We start from the raw sequence: 18951 nt of genomic DNA, 5'->3' as shown, positions 1-18951 counted from the left end.
GTAGTTAACACAAACTTATCGTAAACTTAACTATTAACGAAGTAAGTCAAGATTGGGAGCAACCTGAGGCTAAGAAACTTGAGGTCAACTATGACAATGCGAGGAAATGCACTGATTCTGTGAACAGGATGAGACTTATTTTGTTCTGAAGTTTTCTTGCTCTATTTTTCTCTTTCAAAAGAGTATTTTCAATTCTTTCAAACCAACCTAAACTATGTAATAGAATAAGAATCATCATGATCAATGTCACTGAGTGCAGCTGTGACACGTCAGAGGAGATCTGGCCCTCCCAGCTGAGACTGGTTTCTACCAAGGTTTTTTCCTCCATTTATGTATCATTGGAGATTGAGTTCTTTGCCACAGGGCCGTGCTTGGCTTGCTCACCAGGAGACTTTATTAACTAGATATCATTTACTAGAATGATCTTGCTTGTTCTATAAACACCAAACCATATAAACCACCACCGTGCTGTTTTTTACCTTTTCTGTGTTTTTCTTCTCCTGTAGAGCTGCTTTGGAACAATGCATGTTGTGAAAATCCCTATATAAAATCATTTTTCTTATCAAGTGTGTTAAAAAGTCTAAAATATGTCAGATTCACCTTGCCAAAAAGATAATGGGGCCATCTGTCACAGCAAGGACAAGACGGCATTTCGCTTTGTGCCTCAGATACTTCTATATGATTTCGAGTTTACATCTTTAAAGACAGAAAAAGAAAATGCATGCGACTCTCAATCAAAATCTCCCTTGTGCCAGCATGAAAGGTTCTCTAAAGGAACGAAAGTTTCTGTTGAGTTCTTTTATGCAGTTGTACACTTCTTGCACATAGCTTCCTCTTTAAAAGCGAGGTGAACAGCGTCCAGCTGTGAACACAGATCATTAATAGAGAACAGTTCAAAGATTTCCATTAGAAGAACTCCTGAAGACTAATTTGTGGAAAGTTCTTTGTTTAAAGATTGCAAATGTTTCTTTTACAGCTCTTGATTTTTTGTTTATTTTTTAAATACTTTTTAAAGGAAACACAGAGCATTGTGTTGCAGCATAACTTTCTTTCTTTAAAATGAGGTCTGCGTGTTGTGAAATCAGTAAAAACAAAACAAGGTAAATGTCAACGGATGTTTTAATGTGTGTCGTTTCCAGTCAAGCTTTATTAATGTCAAATTATGGGAAAGTGTCAAAAATAGGATTTCATTCCATCAATTTAGAATTCAAAAACTGCTAGCTATGAAATTAGACGTGGCAAAACAAAAACTCGTCCAGTTTGTCTAAAAAGAAATGTCTAAAATATGTAATTTCCACCACTAAATGTTTTCCAATAAAACACAATATGAGATGTGAAGGTATGACAATTGTTGGCTAACGACAATTACAAAAAAGATGAATCTATATAAACTGTTAGACATTTCAGACAAAACGAATAAACATGTTTTTATAGAGTGTCAATGGTGTATTTCAACCGGCTTTCATTCCTTTTAAAAGAATGAATCTGAAACTACTGTAGAGAGAAGAGAAAGCAAATCTGTTTTAGGATTGATGACAGATGTCTAGCACAGCTCTCATCCAGCTGTTCAATAACTTTCATTTACGAAAGTGAAACAAATAAATAAATAACACAGCAGTTCTACTTAAAGGGGTCGTATGACACTGCTTAAACGAATATTATCGTTTGTTATAGATGTAATGCAATGTGTATACACGATTTGAGGTTCAAAAACTGTATTTTCATGCTGTACATGTTTGTTTCTTCTTTTGGCCCCATCTCTCTGAAACACAGATTTTTTTTTAGCTAGAATGTATCTTTTTTCCGACACTTAAATTTTTGCTATTTTACGTGTCTAATACATGAATGGGCAACTTATAACACAAGAAACACATATTCGCACCATATGGCCCCATTAATATGTGAGCATCACCTATACATCTCAAATTCTATTGGGTTTTCACATTCTAAGTGAACAATGGTCATACGTGGCAAAAATGGACCTGTAGAATGTATGCTGCCTTCAGTAACCCACCATTTTTGCGTCCAAGATGTTCAATTGCAATGGAACAGCTCCCCCACTGTGACCAACATTATCATATTTGTATTTTACAATGTCAATATTGAATTGTGTAGGCATTCAGCTAGAAAGTATATGTCATTCCCTGTTAAACTCTTTTTTTAGCATAAAACACACATTTATTTATCCAAACGTTATTGTGGCTTGCAACAGAAAATAATCACTTTATAAATAATCTCCTGTCAGATGGTGTACGGTCCAGACATCATCTCTCTATTGTCCATCTAGATTGACGTCAATATCTGTATTAAAATGTTTTTATTTATTTCACTCTCTTCTCCTCTAATAAACTCAAGGCTATTGCACTGGGAGCATGTGCAACAAAGTAACAAATCAATCTTTGTAACAAATCAATCTATTTTAGTCACCTTTACAAGAAAAAATCAGGAGCAGTGGTAGTGGTGGGAGGACATTGACTCTCTTCTCAATAGCAAAAACACGGGCTGGCATTCCAATGTTCATCAGCTGAAACCCACTACAAGGTTAAAGTTACTATAATCTAGTCATAAAGCTGTCTTGATTCACTTGGTGCCTTACCAAGACACCTCAGCAAGAAAAATACTACTAATACTGATTATTATAATTACTGGTTATTTTGAATAATAATAGTAAAATAATAATTATTATTGTTGTTACTACTGAAAATTAATAAAAATAATTACTACTAAAATAATTATTACTGAAAAAATAACAACAATTGTTAAATAATAATAGTTACATAATACAAATTATTATTATTAGTTATTATAATAACCACTGATCATTTTTTATTAACAAAAATGATTACTAATAAAATAATTATTACTTATAATAATAATAATAATATTACTATAATGTATAATAATAATACTACAATGAATAATAAAGACAGACATTACATTTAAAAATGTACTTGGATTGATTTTATGACTTTTTGGGGTTAGCCGGGACCCTCCTATGAACCCCAGTGACAAAAATCTCTATGCCAAACTGCATGCGGGAGCCTACTGACAGCCTCCCAACAGTAAAGTACTTTGACAGTGACAGAACACATTTAATGTCTAGTAGTACATGACAAAACAAGTCATAATGCATATTTACTGCACAGGACAAAGCAAGGCTTTAGAGAAACTGGTTATGATGTGTGTATATGTGAAATCCGGTTCTCATTTGTCGAAGTTCAAAAAGGTAAAGTTATATGGATATTAGTTCCATCAGAACAAGTGTGTCCTTGTGAGGCGCAGCTGTCCTCAGGGATTCTGAGGAGAAAGTCTGCACACTTCTCATCTTTCACAAAGAGAATAATCGGCAACACATTCTAGCATTTCTAATTTCAGAAATGATAATTGAAAGTAATGACATTATCTGGTACGGATAATATAACTCCATTAAGTGTAATTTAAGCCTAAATATATAATGATTCCTGGAAGTGACCTGACCTAAACTAAACTCCTAATACAGCAAATCCTCTTTAAAGCAGATATTTCCTGGATATCTGGGTGGCCGCTAGATTCCGATTCAGGACTTTTGGAAATATTTTTCTTCACGCCACAGGAAGTCTATGTGAGCTTTGACTTAAGACACTGATAACTAAAGGAAAGTTGAGTCTTTTGAGTTTTAAGACTTCACTGCCATTTATATATAAAAAATAACAAAACACCTTTCCCAACAATAAAATACTTAAACAATCAACAAAACATTGATCTAATCATCAGTAAAATGAGATACGTTGAGTGCATAATGTGTCTGAGTTTCATCTCATTTCAAAGAGACTCAAAAGAGCAAAGCCGTGTCTCTATTTTTCAGCGCAACAACAGCGGGGAAAGCCCTCCAGACACAGCTAGTCAACTGCAAACCTCAGACTGCCGAGTAACTCGCCGAGGCAGAGTCTAAAAAAAACTTGCTTGAAGATGATTCCCACCTCATACATGCCTTCCCCATGGCATTTTTCTTGTTTCCACTTCCACAAAAACTTTCCACAAAATTATCCACTTCCAAGACATGACTACACGGCATGCGATAGCACTGCCAAAATCATAAAGGCCAAGGTGAGTTCAGCCACTGTTACTGTACGCAGAGCCTCTGGAATTTCTCTCATCTGCATGACTCTCAAGAGGACACATAAAGAACAGGGCGCTGGGGTAATGGGCTCAAAGTCACAGTATTATTTGTACTGAGGGAGTCTTACGTCCTTTGGGTTTGTCTCTCAGGAACCTGAACCAGCCAGGCAGGAAGTCAACTTTGATGTAAGCCATTTTCTCGTGTTAATAAAATATGGTAATAGCCCTTCATCAGTGCCTTTCCCCTTCACTTAGTAGACTACCTCTGCAATTCTCTTAAGACTTCAAACAAATTGTTTCATTTTAGGTTTAGCTGTTTACCTAACAGCCTAATCCAATCAATTTGACATGTTTGCCTATGGGAACAAGAATAAAAAAAACTTGAATGTTTTAAAGGGATAGAGGAATATAATGTGATGAAAGGAAAACGGATTATAAAGACGGTTACGTAAAATACTATTGGAACTTTTCCTATTAACTGCAATTGGTTATTAAAATGTTCTGAGATGTCACTTTGATGTTTCAGTGCATTGACAAGAAATAAAAACATATTTCATATTCGTATCAACCAAAAGTGCATTTTTTATTCATTAATATTTCTCATTAATTAATGAATTATTCTGACATTAACTTGTATTTTATTGGTGGTAACAATGTAAAAAAAGGGATGTCGTATGATTTACTTTTTAGCAAAAACATGATCAAAAGGTAAATGTTTGAAAGCAAATACTATTGCTATGTCATGAAATGGTTGAATGTGTTTTATTTTCGACATTACTCTACTGATCTATACACACTATCATGTCTGCTCTATGACATCATTTTTTAAATGTTCATTGATGATGAAATTGCTTTGATTTGTCAGATACAAATGTTTTCAAATATTAACATCTTGAAAAAGAAAACAATATTTTTAGTATAATACTATTTTTAATAATGAGACAATCTTTTTATTTTGATCACTTTTACTCAAATAAAAATAATTTTAATATTTTTACATCTTGAAACCATTAATGTCATAACAAGAGGTTTTTTTTAACCGAAACAGTTACATTCAGGAAAACTTAGGATTTTGGTACTGTAAACCACAATAAACTGGCATTTTTTCATTACAGAAACTCAAAGCAGGGAATGATCCAGTCAAAACATTCTTTGTGGCCGAGCGTTAACTGTACTGTCATCAGAACAAAAGTAAATGTAATCATAAAGGCCAGCATACTCTGAACACAACATGCACAAAAGCTAAAGCCAGAAAGATTTTATTCTCCTAAAATTGGCCAATCATTTGCAGTCCATTGCTTGTACTGTAAAAAGAGGAAAAGGCGGAAAATCTTCAATAGAAACCGCAATTTTCTGGATAATTTTGTGATTGCGCCTAGGGTGACCACCTGCTAATAAGCCAAAGGGGGGACAAGGGGTATGTTTCTGAGTGACAATGTGGGACACTGCCTTGGGCGGCGGTGCCCCCACCCCCCGGACAGACTCACTGATAGTGGTTTACCCATTTCTAGCACATACCACCGTTCATGGTATATTAATAATGCCCTATTCCCCTAAACATGTGTAATTGCTGATGTATGCTCATAAATAGGCCAACCAATGTATAGTTTTTTTTAATTAAGATTCACAATATTTTGAACATTCAATGAATTGACAATTCCACTTCAGCTATTTTATTTTCCCAGTCTTTCTTGTACCCACAACTTCTCTTTTTAATTAATGGCTCAGACTCAGTCTCTTTCTCCATTTTTCAAAATTGGAGCGCGCATCTAAAAGCTCCTTCCCAGTGTGTGAATGTGCGCGCGCTGTCATGACGACAACGGAACAACCTAGTCAGCAGTTCAACTGAGGGGTGGGTGTGGCAACAGTAGCGTGCTGAACTGTCAAGTAATGTTCGTTTGGCTGCCTGGGGCTCGAGGATATAGAGCGACCAACTTTTTTTTGAGCAAGCTTTGATTCTGCGTGACACGGTCTCAATTTGCGGGACGCATGAATTGGGCTTCAAACGCTGTGCGCGCACGCGCTACGCGGGACGGGTGGTCACCCTAATTGCGCCACACATACTCATTCTTGTATTAATAAAGAGGTTTGGGGTATTCGTGGATGTGTCCTCACTAAACCGAGATCAGGAGAACCGATTCAGGCCCTGTCCAAAATGGAGCACTCCGGTCTTGTGGACCTCCTCTGAGTCCACACTTGGTGACGTCAACAAGTGCAGATCTATAGGGCACTAGGCACGAGTCCAAAAGGGTACAGGGGAGTGCATTTTCTGACAGACTTGAGGTCATTACGCCGGGAAGAGCAAGCGGTGCTTTCTAATCACTCTCGCAGTACTTTATTGTCATACGCTGATCAGTCTGCGCAGGGCTGTGTGAAGTCGACCACACGGTTGTCCCATTGTTGTTATTTGGAACAGGATCTGCCGGTTTGTATAGTTCTGTGTTTATACTTATAAACTTATAATATATACTTATAATATATACTTATGTTTGTAATTCAACTGTTCATTTATAGCTATTTATTTGTATACACAATACTTAATGTGCATAATGTGTTCTTAATATGCATATAGGTTGTTATTTAATATTTCTCTATTATTAAAAAAGCTGTGTTATTCAGCTTTACGGAGCCCTGAGATAACTAGATATAAATCTACACCAAAACATGGCTTTTACCTTAAGTAAGAAAATGCAGTTCATTACAATGTGTATTCTTGAATAGATTGCATTATAGAAAATAGATAAGCATTAATGTGCATAAGAAAATAATTAATTCATTTATTTTAAATTGATCATGATTCCTTCATCTTTACACCGACATCCACGACGCTGCTTCTATTGGTTCTGTGAATGGACGTTCGCAAGGATTTCTGGGTTGGTTAAGTGCCTGCACCAGTGCAGGCTTCGCCGAAGACTGCATCAATGGTGCAAAGGGGGCGCTGATGAGCACACTTCAGAGCGTAAAAATGACAGATGGGACACCTTACGGACTCGTGCACTAAGGGAGAACACGCAATTTAAGGCAGCGAGACCGCAAGTTCACATGAAGTGTGCCATTTGGGACAGAAACCAGATGTCTATTTAAAGATTTCAACCAGAAATCATCCTTGAGAAAAAAATAACTACTAAACCGTATTAATTTTTCTCTTTTTTCTTGTCTAATCATTTTATTTAAAGAGGGCACCATGCCAATGGCCAACAATTGGTGGCTCTAAGGGCTGCCACATCCCTCTATCTTGTCAATATCTATTCTCACTTCCTGTGAGTCGAGTCAAGCTCAGCTGTCACAGACAAACGAGAACAAGACAGTTTCAGATTAGCTCACCAATCGCAATTCAAAAAATTCAAACCATAACTTAAGTTAAAACAAACAAATAAATAAATTACAAAGCAAGTCCAAAAAAGACTGATCTTTCAGTCCGTACGTTTGCATTTATGATTCACGACTATGCAGAAAATGCCAGTCTGACGTCTTTTGGCTTCAACACAACAAGTTAGCTAAAGTAACCTGCAATTTTATGTTTCAAACAAAGATGGCAAACAAAGACAAAATATACAGATTGCAGCTTTAGTTCCAAACCAACACTGTCTCCATGACCCCACTATACTATAATCATCTCTGTTGTAGACAAGCACTCAGAACTATTATGGACAGATTTACTGAATATAATTGAAACAATTTAGCTCCACTAAGATCCAATGTAAATAGGGTGTAACCGCAGTTTGCTGTGTTATGTGAGAGCCGGTGCCAATATTTCACAGTGCATATTACTGTCGTTTTCATCTAAACAGACAAAGTGAACATTCATAAAACCCATGCTGTCTAACTGGTTGGTTATAAGAGCAAAAATGTATTGCTAACTCACCTTCAACATGTAAAACACATTGATATGTGACGGTGGGTGATGCTAAATGTGTATCGCTGCTGCACCCGGGAATTTCAGACAACCTAGCCCTCATGTTAATCCATCCCTGCATGTAGAGTGACCTCCAAGCGCACTTCGAATGTTTTCCTTCTGCTTTGAAAAGGAGAATATTACTACTGACAATGTAAGGATAAGTTCCAGTAACCATTGTCCACGTCTGTAGTCATAAGGGCAGTACAGTGTTGCTTGAATGATCTTCAGGACAAAAGGAAATGTAATCTTGGATAGGCTCAAAGGAACATCAATCGGTAAGTGTTTATGCGTTTGTGCCAACACCGGGCTCATTCCTGCGGAAACTTCCAAACACAGAGACAAGGGCTGCATTCTAAATTTACAGTGTAGATTCCTTACAAACTGAAACACAATACAGTCAAACAATGGCACTTTGAGTCACGCAGATAACTTGCATAGACACTGTTTCATATATATAATTGTGTATCATCGCTGTCATTTTGAAACCTTGTATGATGCTGTTTTTTGCTGTTTTTCAGGAAATTGAAAAAATGAATGATAACATACTGTTGACAAGCACTTTTTATTACTTTTTATTGTTTAGATATTTGCAAACACAATCACAAACATAAAGGGCGACCATTAATGATATATGGCACAAAAAAAAACGAAATATGGAGCTACAAGGTTTCAGAACGACAGCACCGATATGATAAATCCATCATCCATGTGATTTAAATATGACATTTAAAAATGATTATAACTTATACACTAAACCCCTTTATTTAGTCATAAATAGCCTATGCCATTTGTAGTGTACTTCGGTGTAACCAACATACCTCCTATAATTTTGATTCTAACTTATCCTAATGCCCTATGAGGTCCAGGTCTACAACGCACCGTCCATCCTCTCTTTTCTAAACAAGTCACAAGAGACTCTCACAAGCACAAAGACCAGGATGAAGATTATTAGAGGTTCATTACTGAAAAGCTCAAATCTTAACTCTTGTCTCACGAGGCTGAAAATGAATGCAGTAGGAGATTAAAATCAATAACCTTGAGAAATCAATGAAAAAAAAAACCCTGTTATACATTAATAAGAGCACATGCGTAACTAAATTTCCTTTCTTATGCAATTCAATGTGGATTTTTTTATTATCTCTCTTGTGGAAACACAACAATGTGTACGTTGTTTACAAATAATGTAAATGTCCGATAGAAAAATGTGTGAAAGAATTAAGCAAATGAGAAAACTTAACAAAGCAAAGGGCATGTCAGGGCCACGAGCATTTGCGAGGTGTGAATCAATCCGAGCAAACTAGTCGGTATATGTGGCTGGGGAAACGCATGGGTCATTGACTCTAGAAGGCAATGGCTGCGGGTGGCAGTCAATGGAGAATGTGAGTGTTTGCATGGGAAAGATTCTGACACCAGCGAGCGATTGATGCACATTCACACTGCCACTCTCTACGCCACTTATTGTGGTTGTCAGTGTTGAAATGGATTTTGTGGTGTAATTTTGAGTTGATCAGAATTTAAAGTGTTAGTTCACCTAAAATGAAAATTCCGTCATCATTCACTCACCCTCTTGTCATTTTAAGCCTGTATGACTTTTTTCTTCGCGAGAACACAAAAGAAAAGGTACAGGTAACCAAACACTGGTGGTGCCCATTCACTTCTATGGTATGGACACAAAACCAATGCAACCGCCAATATTCGGTTACCAACATTCTTCAAATTATCTTCTTTTGTGTTATGCAAAAGAAAGAAAGTCATACACAATTGAAATGAGAGGGTGAGTAAATGATGACAGAATTACATTTTTGGCTAAACTATCACTTTAAGTACAGGGTTCCCGCACCTTTTACTACACATGTATTGACTACACATCAGCCTCAAAAATCTATTTTTACTGTAGAAAGTTAACGTGTCTTTCATACTTTTTTAAAGGATTTTTCACCTCCATAATATCTCCAAGTGTTCCATAACCATCGGCCCCTGATAGTGTAATCTAAAGTCAATTTGGCAATAAATCCTTAAGCAATGCCTTTCTCTTGTTTCAAACATGAGTACAATACTCATTCAGCTATAATCTGATGTCATATTCTGCTCCGCACGCCAATCAAACGCTACACAACGCATCTTGCTTTGTTTTTATGTCTCCCTCATGATGAGAGGCCCTTCATAGACGATTTAGCTGAAGAGACCCACATCCCATGCATTAGAGCCTCGGTGATGAGCCGAAAGAAGATGGGTGAAGAGCTTTAGATTGCTCCTACTCTCTGATATTGTCATTCAAAGCATTTGTTGCTTCAACCACTTAAACCATCCAGCGTAAGTGAACAGGAAGCACCACTATCCCTAATCAAATCTGTCGAACACGGAGCAGATGACTCACGAAAGCAAACCTGCGATGCAAAGACAGTTTTCAAAAGAAATGTAAAATATTTCAGATGTTCCACGAAAGACCTTGTGAACAACAGAGCCGGAGAATGCTAGATGAATTGATTCCAAATCAATCGGAGTCAATTAGATAGTTTCAAAACATATATCCAAAAGTTGACAATAGCTTTGTCTTCAAACGAAACTGTCAATCGATATGCAGCACAGTCCTGCCAAATTCACAGCTCAGTCAGCGTACAGGCATGAAAATCTTTTAAAGTTATGCTTACAGAAACAAAAGACTAAGCTGTCCAATTTGAGCAAATTTCCATGTCAAAGGACAGGCGTGCTTTTTAAATATTATCACAACCTGCTCATTAAACCAAGGGACTTTCACAGGTGCACAGATATGAGCATCCAAATCCACACTGCAATGTAATTTATTTATTACTCGCTAGTCTGCACAGTTTTTCATTTTTGATAAATGGGGCTGATGTAAAACAAACCACATCTGAACGGCTTCATCCTTCAGGTGTTACTTGGTCCCCAGGGCATGAAATGGTAAAAGTTCATTGTCTTGGGTTTTCTTGGATGTCAGCAAACAGCGTGCCAATTTAAAGGAGAAATTTCCCCCACTCACAGTCATCAACTCTCCTTTACTACTCTATTACATAGACAACACTAAGAATACTGAATATACAGCCCTGAAACACTATTGCCCCCATCGTTTTCAACCCAACCTCATATAAACAAGCACTTTTACAAGCACACCACCACAATGCATTTTATAGCCATTCAATATGTGCTCTTCTATTCCCTCCCTGCTGACAGAAGCCCTTAAAGCTTTATACACATAACATCGGTCCGCTCAGGCCAGTAAGTGTATACGGTTTACAAAAAGCATTACGCTTTTCTGTGTTGCATATTTTACAAACTGTCAACAATCAGATAGATTATGTTCATATTTTTTTTGCGAGTGTCTGGCATGAGTCCTTTCCAAGCTCTTCTCCATAGAGCTACATGTTGAGAAATCTGCGTGTGATGAGAAATCTGAGAACATGTGAAACATATTCATAGTACTATAAACTGCACAGGTGTAACAAGAAAAATAATAGACAAACTAAATATGAAGATTGAACACTTTGGTTTCTAAATGTCTTATTATTTTATAGTCACAGCACAACACAGACTGCAGCTTGGGTTTGTTTGAGTTAACTGTTTTCGAGGATGACAGAGTGTCAAACCACCTGTTTGTTCTGGCGGGACAATGATATGTCAAGATCTTACTTGACCGATGGATTTGGGCGGAAGAGTTTTATTAGATGCACAGCCTTTGATGTCTACAACAAAAGATATTAAACTCATTGTCTCCTTTAAATTTCTTGTGCTACACCAACTATGCACGATTGGGTGGTTATTTGCATTTTATAATTTGATTTTAGCATTTTTTCCCAGCACGGCCTATTCAGAACATCCCCCTTTTTTGGGATTGTGACGCAACTAAGATGTACTGTATGGCCTTATTTAAGAGTTCCATTTAAGATATAGACTACCCGATATACCCAATTTTGGCAAAGAGACGAACATGTAAATAGCGTACATTTGCTTTCATGTTTAATCATCAAAATATGGTTTCTGTATCATCAACCTCTAACTGCATGCTCATTTTACATGCTCACTTGGATATTAATATGTAATAAATTCAATTGGATGATTCACATTCATGTCACCAATGCAGATTAACTAAGCCAAGCCACAGGAGTTTAGTACAAGAACTAATTTCTCTCTCTTTGAATAATTGAACGAATCAACTTTGAATTTACTGACAAAGAAACTCCTGAAGGTCACATTTATGTCTTCAAAAAGAGGCAGGAAATCAAAGAGTGATTATTGGAGAATAAAGCTCGAATGGCCAACACCTGTCCTTGCAGCAGCCTGAGCACTTGATCATGATGGATCTGTTAAGGAAGAACTCTCTTAAAAGGAGGAAATGGACAAATCCACAGGGGGGTTGAATGGCTCAGTTGTGGAGAGCCTGCACTGCCCTGAGTTGTGAGGGATGAACAGGGGGATGCTGTGGGTCACTCTTGGAGTGGTTTCGGAGTTAAAGGTCATAAGAGGTAACACCACCTCCAGATGAGCTATATTTCTGAAAGATTTTTCCAAAGTCTGAGGCTGCAGTTGTGTCAGGAGGGCACAAGAGCCCATCGGTGAAAGATGTGTTCATTTTCTAAAGTAGAAATGCTGTCTTTAACTATTAAGAGAAACAGACAGGGAAGTTTACTTAGGTCGATTGTCTTTTGGATCTTCTGGGTAACTGAACACCTGCCTGCCATCAGTGCAACTATAGTGAGTGTCTACTGAAGGACGCGTGGCTTAAGAATTACCATAAAACACAATGCTGTTTTCAAGAACGCCATACCTGCAGGTATGCAATGTAAAAATATGTGTAAAACACATAAGTGTCATATTTGGAAATCGCCAAGCCACGAAAAAATACATTTTATTACTGTCATCACAAGCAATGATTACAAAGCTGTTTATCTGTGAAATTGAATTCCGTGGGTGCCAGAAGGACACTGAAATATTGGTGGAGAGAAAGTAGGAGGATGGCTCTGCCACTCAACGTATAAAATCATATCTGATCCACTGCGGCCCTTTACAACACCATCATCTCTGTACAACTTTATGAGACCTGATGGTTTACGCAATAATAAATGACGCGCTCTCTCTGTCTCTCACCCCTCACCATGCATAATGCAGGCATGCACAAGTGTCCCGCATTAAAATATGGGATAATCCAGGCACCAATGCAATCGAGTATTATGAATTACAGTACTGCCATGTTTGCGAGATCCAAATTTGATTTAAATGCTTTCATGGGGTCTCCGCAAGAAAGCAGTAATAATATAAGAAACTGGGCAGGAGTAAACACGAGTACCCTAAACGCGCCAGATGTCGTTCTGAGGTTCGAAAGCGAACATGTCAATCATCAACGAGAACGCGCAAACGCATGCAACAGAATGCAAAATCACTACACAGTGCTGATTAAAGATTGCTTTTCATTTATGCATTTTAATGCTTTTTCGCAGGTAGGGTTTTTATTCGCAACAGTTAACCTCGACATGTCCGTATTTCTTTTAAGGTAACAGGCATAGTTGACTTCGCGGGATCGCGTACACATCAGGGATTTGTTTTTAACGGTCTCACACGGGTCGAATGAGGAAAAGCAATGCGAATTTCAAGTAATGCATTCCAGCTAAATCAACAGCACTTTGTAATTCATAAATATTAAACAGGTGTCCAAATAAATCCCATACAGAGAGAGAGGATGCCTGGTCCAAGCTGACTCGTATCCGAAAACATAAATATTAACCAAGCTTGCTCTTGGCTTCTCATAATTAGAATACAAGTAAAAGGCAAGACACATTAGTTATTATATGATATGAGTGTGCAATCATTTAAATGGTCAGGGTTAAAGTCAACACTATAAACAGATAGTCTAACTGCGCTCTTGGCAGTAATGCGTTCAGCCTCATTTATTCTTGCGCGTCACAATGTTCAAATGTCCTGCGTTTTCCAACGTGCCGCTATGAAAAATGACATTCACACAGTCTCCGTGCCTTTTCTCGGCAAACACTACCCAGCGCTGCCAAGCGAAGTGCCATGGCTGAAGCGTTGGGGACGATCGTAACTAAGCTCCTCATAAATCGCATCATTCAGGCTATGTTTTACTTTTGCGCATTCTATATTAGGCTAATAACACGGGGAGATAAATACTCACCAACAGCTACTTGCAGTAGATCAGCGCACAGGAAAAAGCACAACGACAAGACGGTCATCTTTCCCATATTTTGTAATAAATCCCAAACTCCATTTGCGTTTACATGCTCTCCGGGACCTCGCCGCGTAATTCCCACCATTCCAACGGGATGCGTTCCCACAAACCGGTCATGATGCTGTCCGAGAGTCAGAGGGAAAATGAAGTTTAAAACAAATGCGCACTTCAAAGGATGTAAGGATGCGAGGTGAAGATTGCGGAAAGATTACGAAAAGCGTTGCATTGCGAACTCCTCTCGTTGGCTACAACCAGCGTTTTACAATACAGTGGCAGACGAGGATTAAAAAATAGATATGGATTTGGATGAAAATCTATGCTCTCGCGCTCACTCGCTCTCTCTCTCTCTCTCTCTCTCTCTCGCCCTCCCTCCCAACAGAAACAGACACGAACAGAGTCACTCGTGATCACTCGCTTTTTATTTCACACAATTTTCCTTAATCCTACCCCGGCTCCAAACCCTTCCCCTCTAATTCTGTCCACTAAGCCGATTTATTTCTGCACATTTTTTCCCCACTCTGAAACGGTTTTTAAAGATCATTACAGGCATATACGTGGAGAGATGCTCTATCCTGCGTTGACTGCACAGGAACCGAGAAGATCAAGTGCTTGAAATGTTTTCGACGACCATCCGAACGAACAGCGTCACCTAGGGTATCTGAAGATTAACCCCACTCAGCTTCAATGGGGGACTGAAGTTTTTCATGCATTTCCCATAACAACGTATAAGAATAATTCTGTATATATTTAGTATTCTTCTAGTCATTTCGTGAATGTGATTGCTACTTCAAACACAAAATATACCTTTCATAGCAAAACAAGGCTCGTTCCTAATTAATATTTGTATTTATCTCAGAATCGGCTTGAAAATGAAAATCCTGTCACCATTTACTCACCCTCTTGTCATTTCAAAACAGTATGACATTCTTTCTTCGTCAGAACACAAAAGAAGATATTTGGAAAAATGTAACCAGTGTTAGCACTTCTATTCTAATCAGTGCAAGTCAATGGGGGGCTGTTAACGACATTCTTCAAAATATATTTGTTTGTGTTATGCTGAAGAAACACATATAGGTTTGAAATGACAGAGGGCGAGTAAATAATGACAACATTTTAATTTTGTATATTTGTCTATTTTAATATTTTTCAGATTAGATTGCATCACATAACTGTTGAGTTGATTCTACATCCATTATTTAACTGGTAAGTCATGACTATCCTGGCATAAATATTAATATGAACAAAGAATTATCAATTGTTTGCTATTGTGTTTACAGTAGTTAAAAACAGTAATATATACAGTATGTAATACAATTGTCATCAAAATAGTAGAACTAAGTAATTTGACTTCACCCAATAGTGTTCATACAAAGGGCATTAACCAGCCAATGCTATCTGTGGCGTCAGACAAATAGCTCTGTGTGCCAAGTTCATTGTTTAATCATTGTAAAGGTTATGCCGATTCAACGGCTGAATGTGGCAACGTGGGTCTTTACCATGAATGACACCGCTTGTGGGTGCTCCCACACATTTCAAATTAGCACACAATGCTTACAGTCTTGCCTTTCGGCTGTCCTGGGAATGCACCAATGAAATGCTAATTCTGTCTTTGACAACATCCACGAGAAGGATTTGAACACGAATCTGAATATTACACCATACTCTAGGGGTCAAGACCTTGTTGCGCGCATTTAGAAATGTAATCAAAAGTCAACTAAAGGACGCGCTGCAGGGGATCATTAAAGAGATGTGGGTGTAGAGATACATACCTAAGGCAATTCAAGGTACTCCTGATGTTGACCTACTGAACACTGTGGAACACACTTTAATCATTTACAGTACCACCCACACTACAGATTCCTCGTTCTTACGCAAAACTGTTGGGCTGCTTAAAAACAAATGTACAGTATATTAAAGAGTCAATTCAGGTGAACAGTGAATTTTAAAAAATGATCGGAATGATTCTTTTTGGGAATGTCCATACCTGACACACTACTGCATATTATTTGCTGAGCTGAGGCAGCCAGAGGACGGTGTCAGTCAGATCCCCTCTGCCCTCTTCAGTCATTCCTCTAGCTGCACGCGTGCTTGCAGAGTCATGACAGGACCCGCGGTAAGCCTCTTCGATGATTTATGAGACACGTGCTGTAACATAAAAAAGTGAACAGAGGGAAGGAAAAACAAAACGTGAGGCCTCATAAATGGTCAAAGACAGGCCGTCTGGAAGCACTCTGGTGGAGATGAACCAGCCTCACGGCTTCTGGTGCAGTGTGAGCTGGCGTCTGGGCAAGGGCCTGCAATACTAATGCGATATCGCACATCTCTAGAGGGCAGTGTCAACAACAATTTATTGAAGCAACGGAGCCCAACATGTTTCTGTCCATATGGCACCTGCCCCCTTAACACAGCAAGACCTCTCACCTCTCCAGAGGTGGCCTCACCTTACGAGGTTGTCACGGTGGGGTCTGATTTCGATTTATTTAGTCCTGTAAATGTTAAGTTGAGGTTAAGACAAGACTGTGGAGTCAAAAGTAACAGTTCTTGCTTCAATGAACCCTAAATGGTGTTTAAGCTCTGATTGTTGGACTGATGGACAGTTCCGGAGAGTCTCCTAGACAAAAAGACAGATAACACCGCCTGAAGAACAAAACCCTTACTTTAAGCATTGGTTCTCCTCTCTGCTTTACTCAGTAAACACTGTATACAGGGAAGAAAGAGATGGCCGAGATTAAATTTGCTATTCTCATTGGCATCAGTAAACATTCTCTTTCTATCAGCTGTCATGTTAGGTGTCTGGAGTGTTCTTGAACACTTGCAATCGCAGTTTAAAGGGAAGCTTGTGGTATTTCTGCAGAAAATATGGTCTTGTCAAAATAGAAAGTATTTTCCAAAAAGTATTTATTAAAGATGATTTATTTTTTGTAGCTACTTATGTGTCTCATGCATAGAGACAGATTTTTTTTCAAACATATAGGCTAGTTGAATCTGCTAAACTAAATAACATGGAAAGAATAGACAGGCTTCACAAGTTTTGTGAGATTCATACAAGAATGTGGAAAAATGTAAAACGGTACTCTTACAATCCCCGAAAAACTTCAAAGATTTCAAGAACACATGTTATAAAACAGATTCACTTATGAAATACAGATTTAAAATACAGATTAAAAATTGTAATATTAGTGCAGTTTGTTGTGCCCTATTTTTACGATTTGCTAATGTCAAACATCATTACTATATAATTGATGTCCTTCTGAAACCTTGTATCTCCATTTTTTTAATTATCAATAAATAATTATTATTAGTCACCCTCAATGTTTGTCACTTGGTTTTGCAAGTATCTAACTAATTAAAGTGTTTGTCAAATATGAAAAGCACTTTATTTAATAAATAAAAATAAAGTATTTAATCGTTTAAAAAAGTGCTTGCTTTTTTAGATAAAAAAAATTAATTTGCACCCTTAAGCGGTTTAAAAAGGACAGTGACGATATCATAAAGCAGCACACTTCATTGTATGAAGTTATTACTTGAGTTTTATTTATGTTTTAAATGGTAAATTATTAGCATTTGTGTTACATGCTTTTGTCATTCTATTTATTTGTGTGTTTTTTATGTTGCTATAAAATAAATATGTTTATTATATAATATTATAATAATAAGTTTTTCCAAAAATCTTTTAGGCCAATATTTGATTTGATTTCAATAACCATAGAATTCACCTGTGTTGTGTAGGATGGAGGTAAAGACAGAACCGCAGTCCCCACAAGCTGTTGGCAATCTACAGAGCTTTACATGGCTAGGGAGCCTAAATCCCAAACTTCATACAGGAGAAACAGGATCATCCATGTGCGGTGGAACCCGCTTAAGGATTCCCCTGCTTCCACCTGCCCACTGAACTACTTTCGCTTGCAAAAAGGGCTGTCACAGCGTCAGTCAACCAGAGCATGTCTCGCAGAACGCAAGCCCAACAAACAAACACATAATCTAATATGCAAATGAGGCCTTTTCGACAGCCCTGACGCTCTTGCATCTTTCAACAAGGCTATCCCAGTGAGAAAACTTTTAATCTGAGAATGAGCATTGCAGACACCTTGATATATTACCTGTATTACCTACGAGACATCTGGCACTTATTTAAATCATGTGGCATTATGAGAGATAATAACCTAATGAAAAAAAGAAGATTTAAAGAAAGAAGGATTTATTTTTTAATACAACAGTTTCATTTGAATATTTATCACATATGTTGAGACGCTGTGTACTGAACACACAGCATCACTGCTTATCTATCAAGTTGTTGCTCCACGCAGACTTCCAGGAACATAAGCCGCTCTTTATTTCGCCTTGTTATTCAAAGCTACTGCTCAAAGATTTTTACATTGTGCTAATGCTGGTTTTCAAAGAGATTACAGCACATATCCGTCAGGAGTGGAATTGGGGATATTATGCATGAGGTGGGCAGCCTTGCAACAGGGCCAGGAGGGAAAATGTTGCAGCAAGTCCACACTATCACTCTGGATTAGGAGCAACTTCAAAAAATGGGACATTTTCAAGCCCCAGGGTGTGACCAGGTTGAACCTGCTACGGCAAATGGTGGGGTTGCAAGAATTTACATCATGCAGAGATCTACTAGGAATATCGTGCCGACTGTATGACATGCAATTTGTATCAAATAACCATAAGACCTGAATACATAGCTGTGTGTACTCAGCGCAATGTAAGTCTAGGGATTTGTTCCAAGAAATTATTAGCAACATAT

The 18951-nt window shown here is 37.8% G+C and overlaps 1 protein-coding gene across 2 annotated transcripts in view; it reads right to left on the bottom strand.

The window, feature by feature from the left end:
• Nucleotides 1-14679, bottom strand: part of igsf21a (immunoglobin superfamily, member 21a) — a 224451-nt gene extending 209772 nt beyond the window's left edge. For both annotated transcript variants that reach the window (XM_056734385.1, XM_056734386.1), the window contains exon 1: nt 14142-14679. In XM_056734385.1, coding sequence (XP_056590363.1) covers nt 14142-14280 — 139 coding nt within the window. In that variant the 5' untranslated portion in view covers nt 14281-14679. The remainder of the gene's footprint in view (nt 1-14141) is intronic.
• Nucleotides 14680-18951: the final 4272 nt, after the last annotated feature.

Source organism: Triplophysa dalaica, chromosome 21 (genome assembly GCF_015846415.1).
Source record: "Triplophysa dalaica isolate WHDGS20190420 chromosome 21, ASM1584641v1, whole genome shotgun sequence".
In the NCBI taxonomy this organism is placed as follows: Eukaryota; Metazoa; Chordata; class Actinopteri; order Cypriniformes; family Nemacheilidae; genus Triplophysa; species Triplophysa dalaica.
The sequence above is the reverse complement of the archived record's forward strand: the minus strand, read 5'-3'. Positions and strand labels throughout refer to the sequence as shown.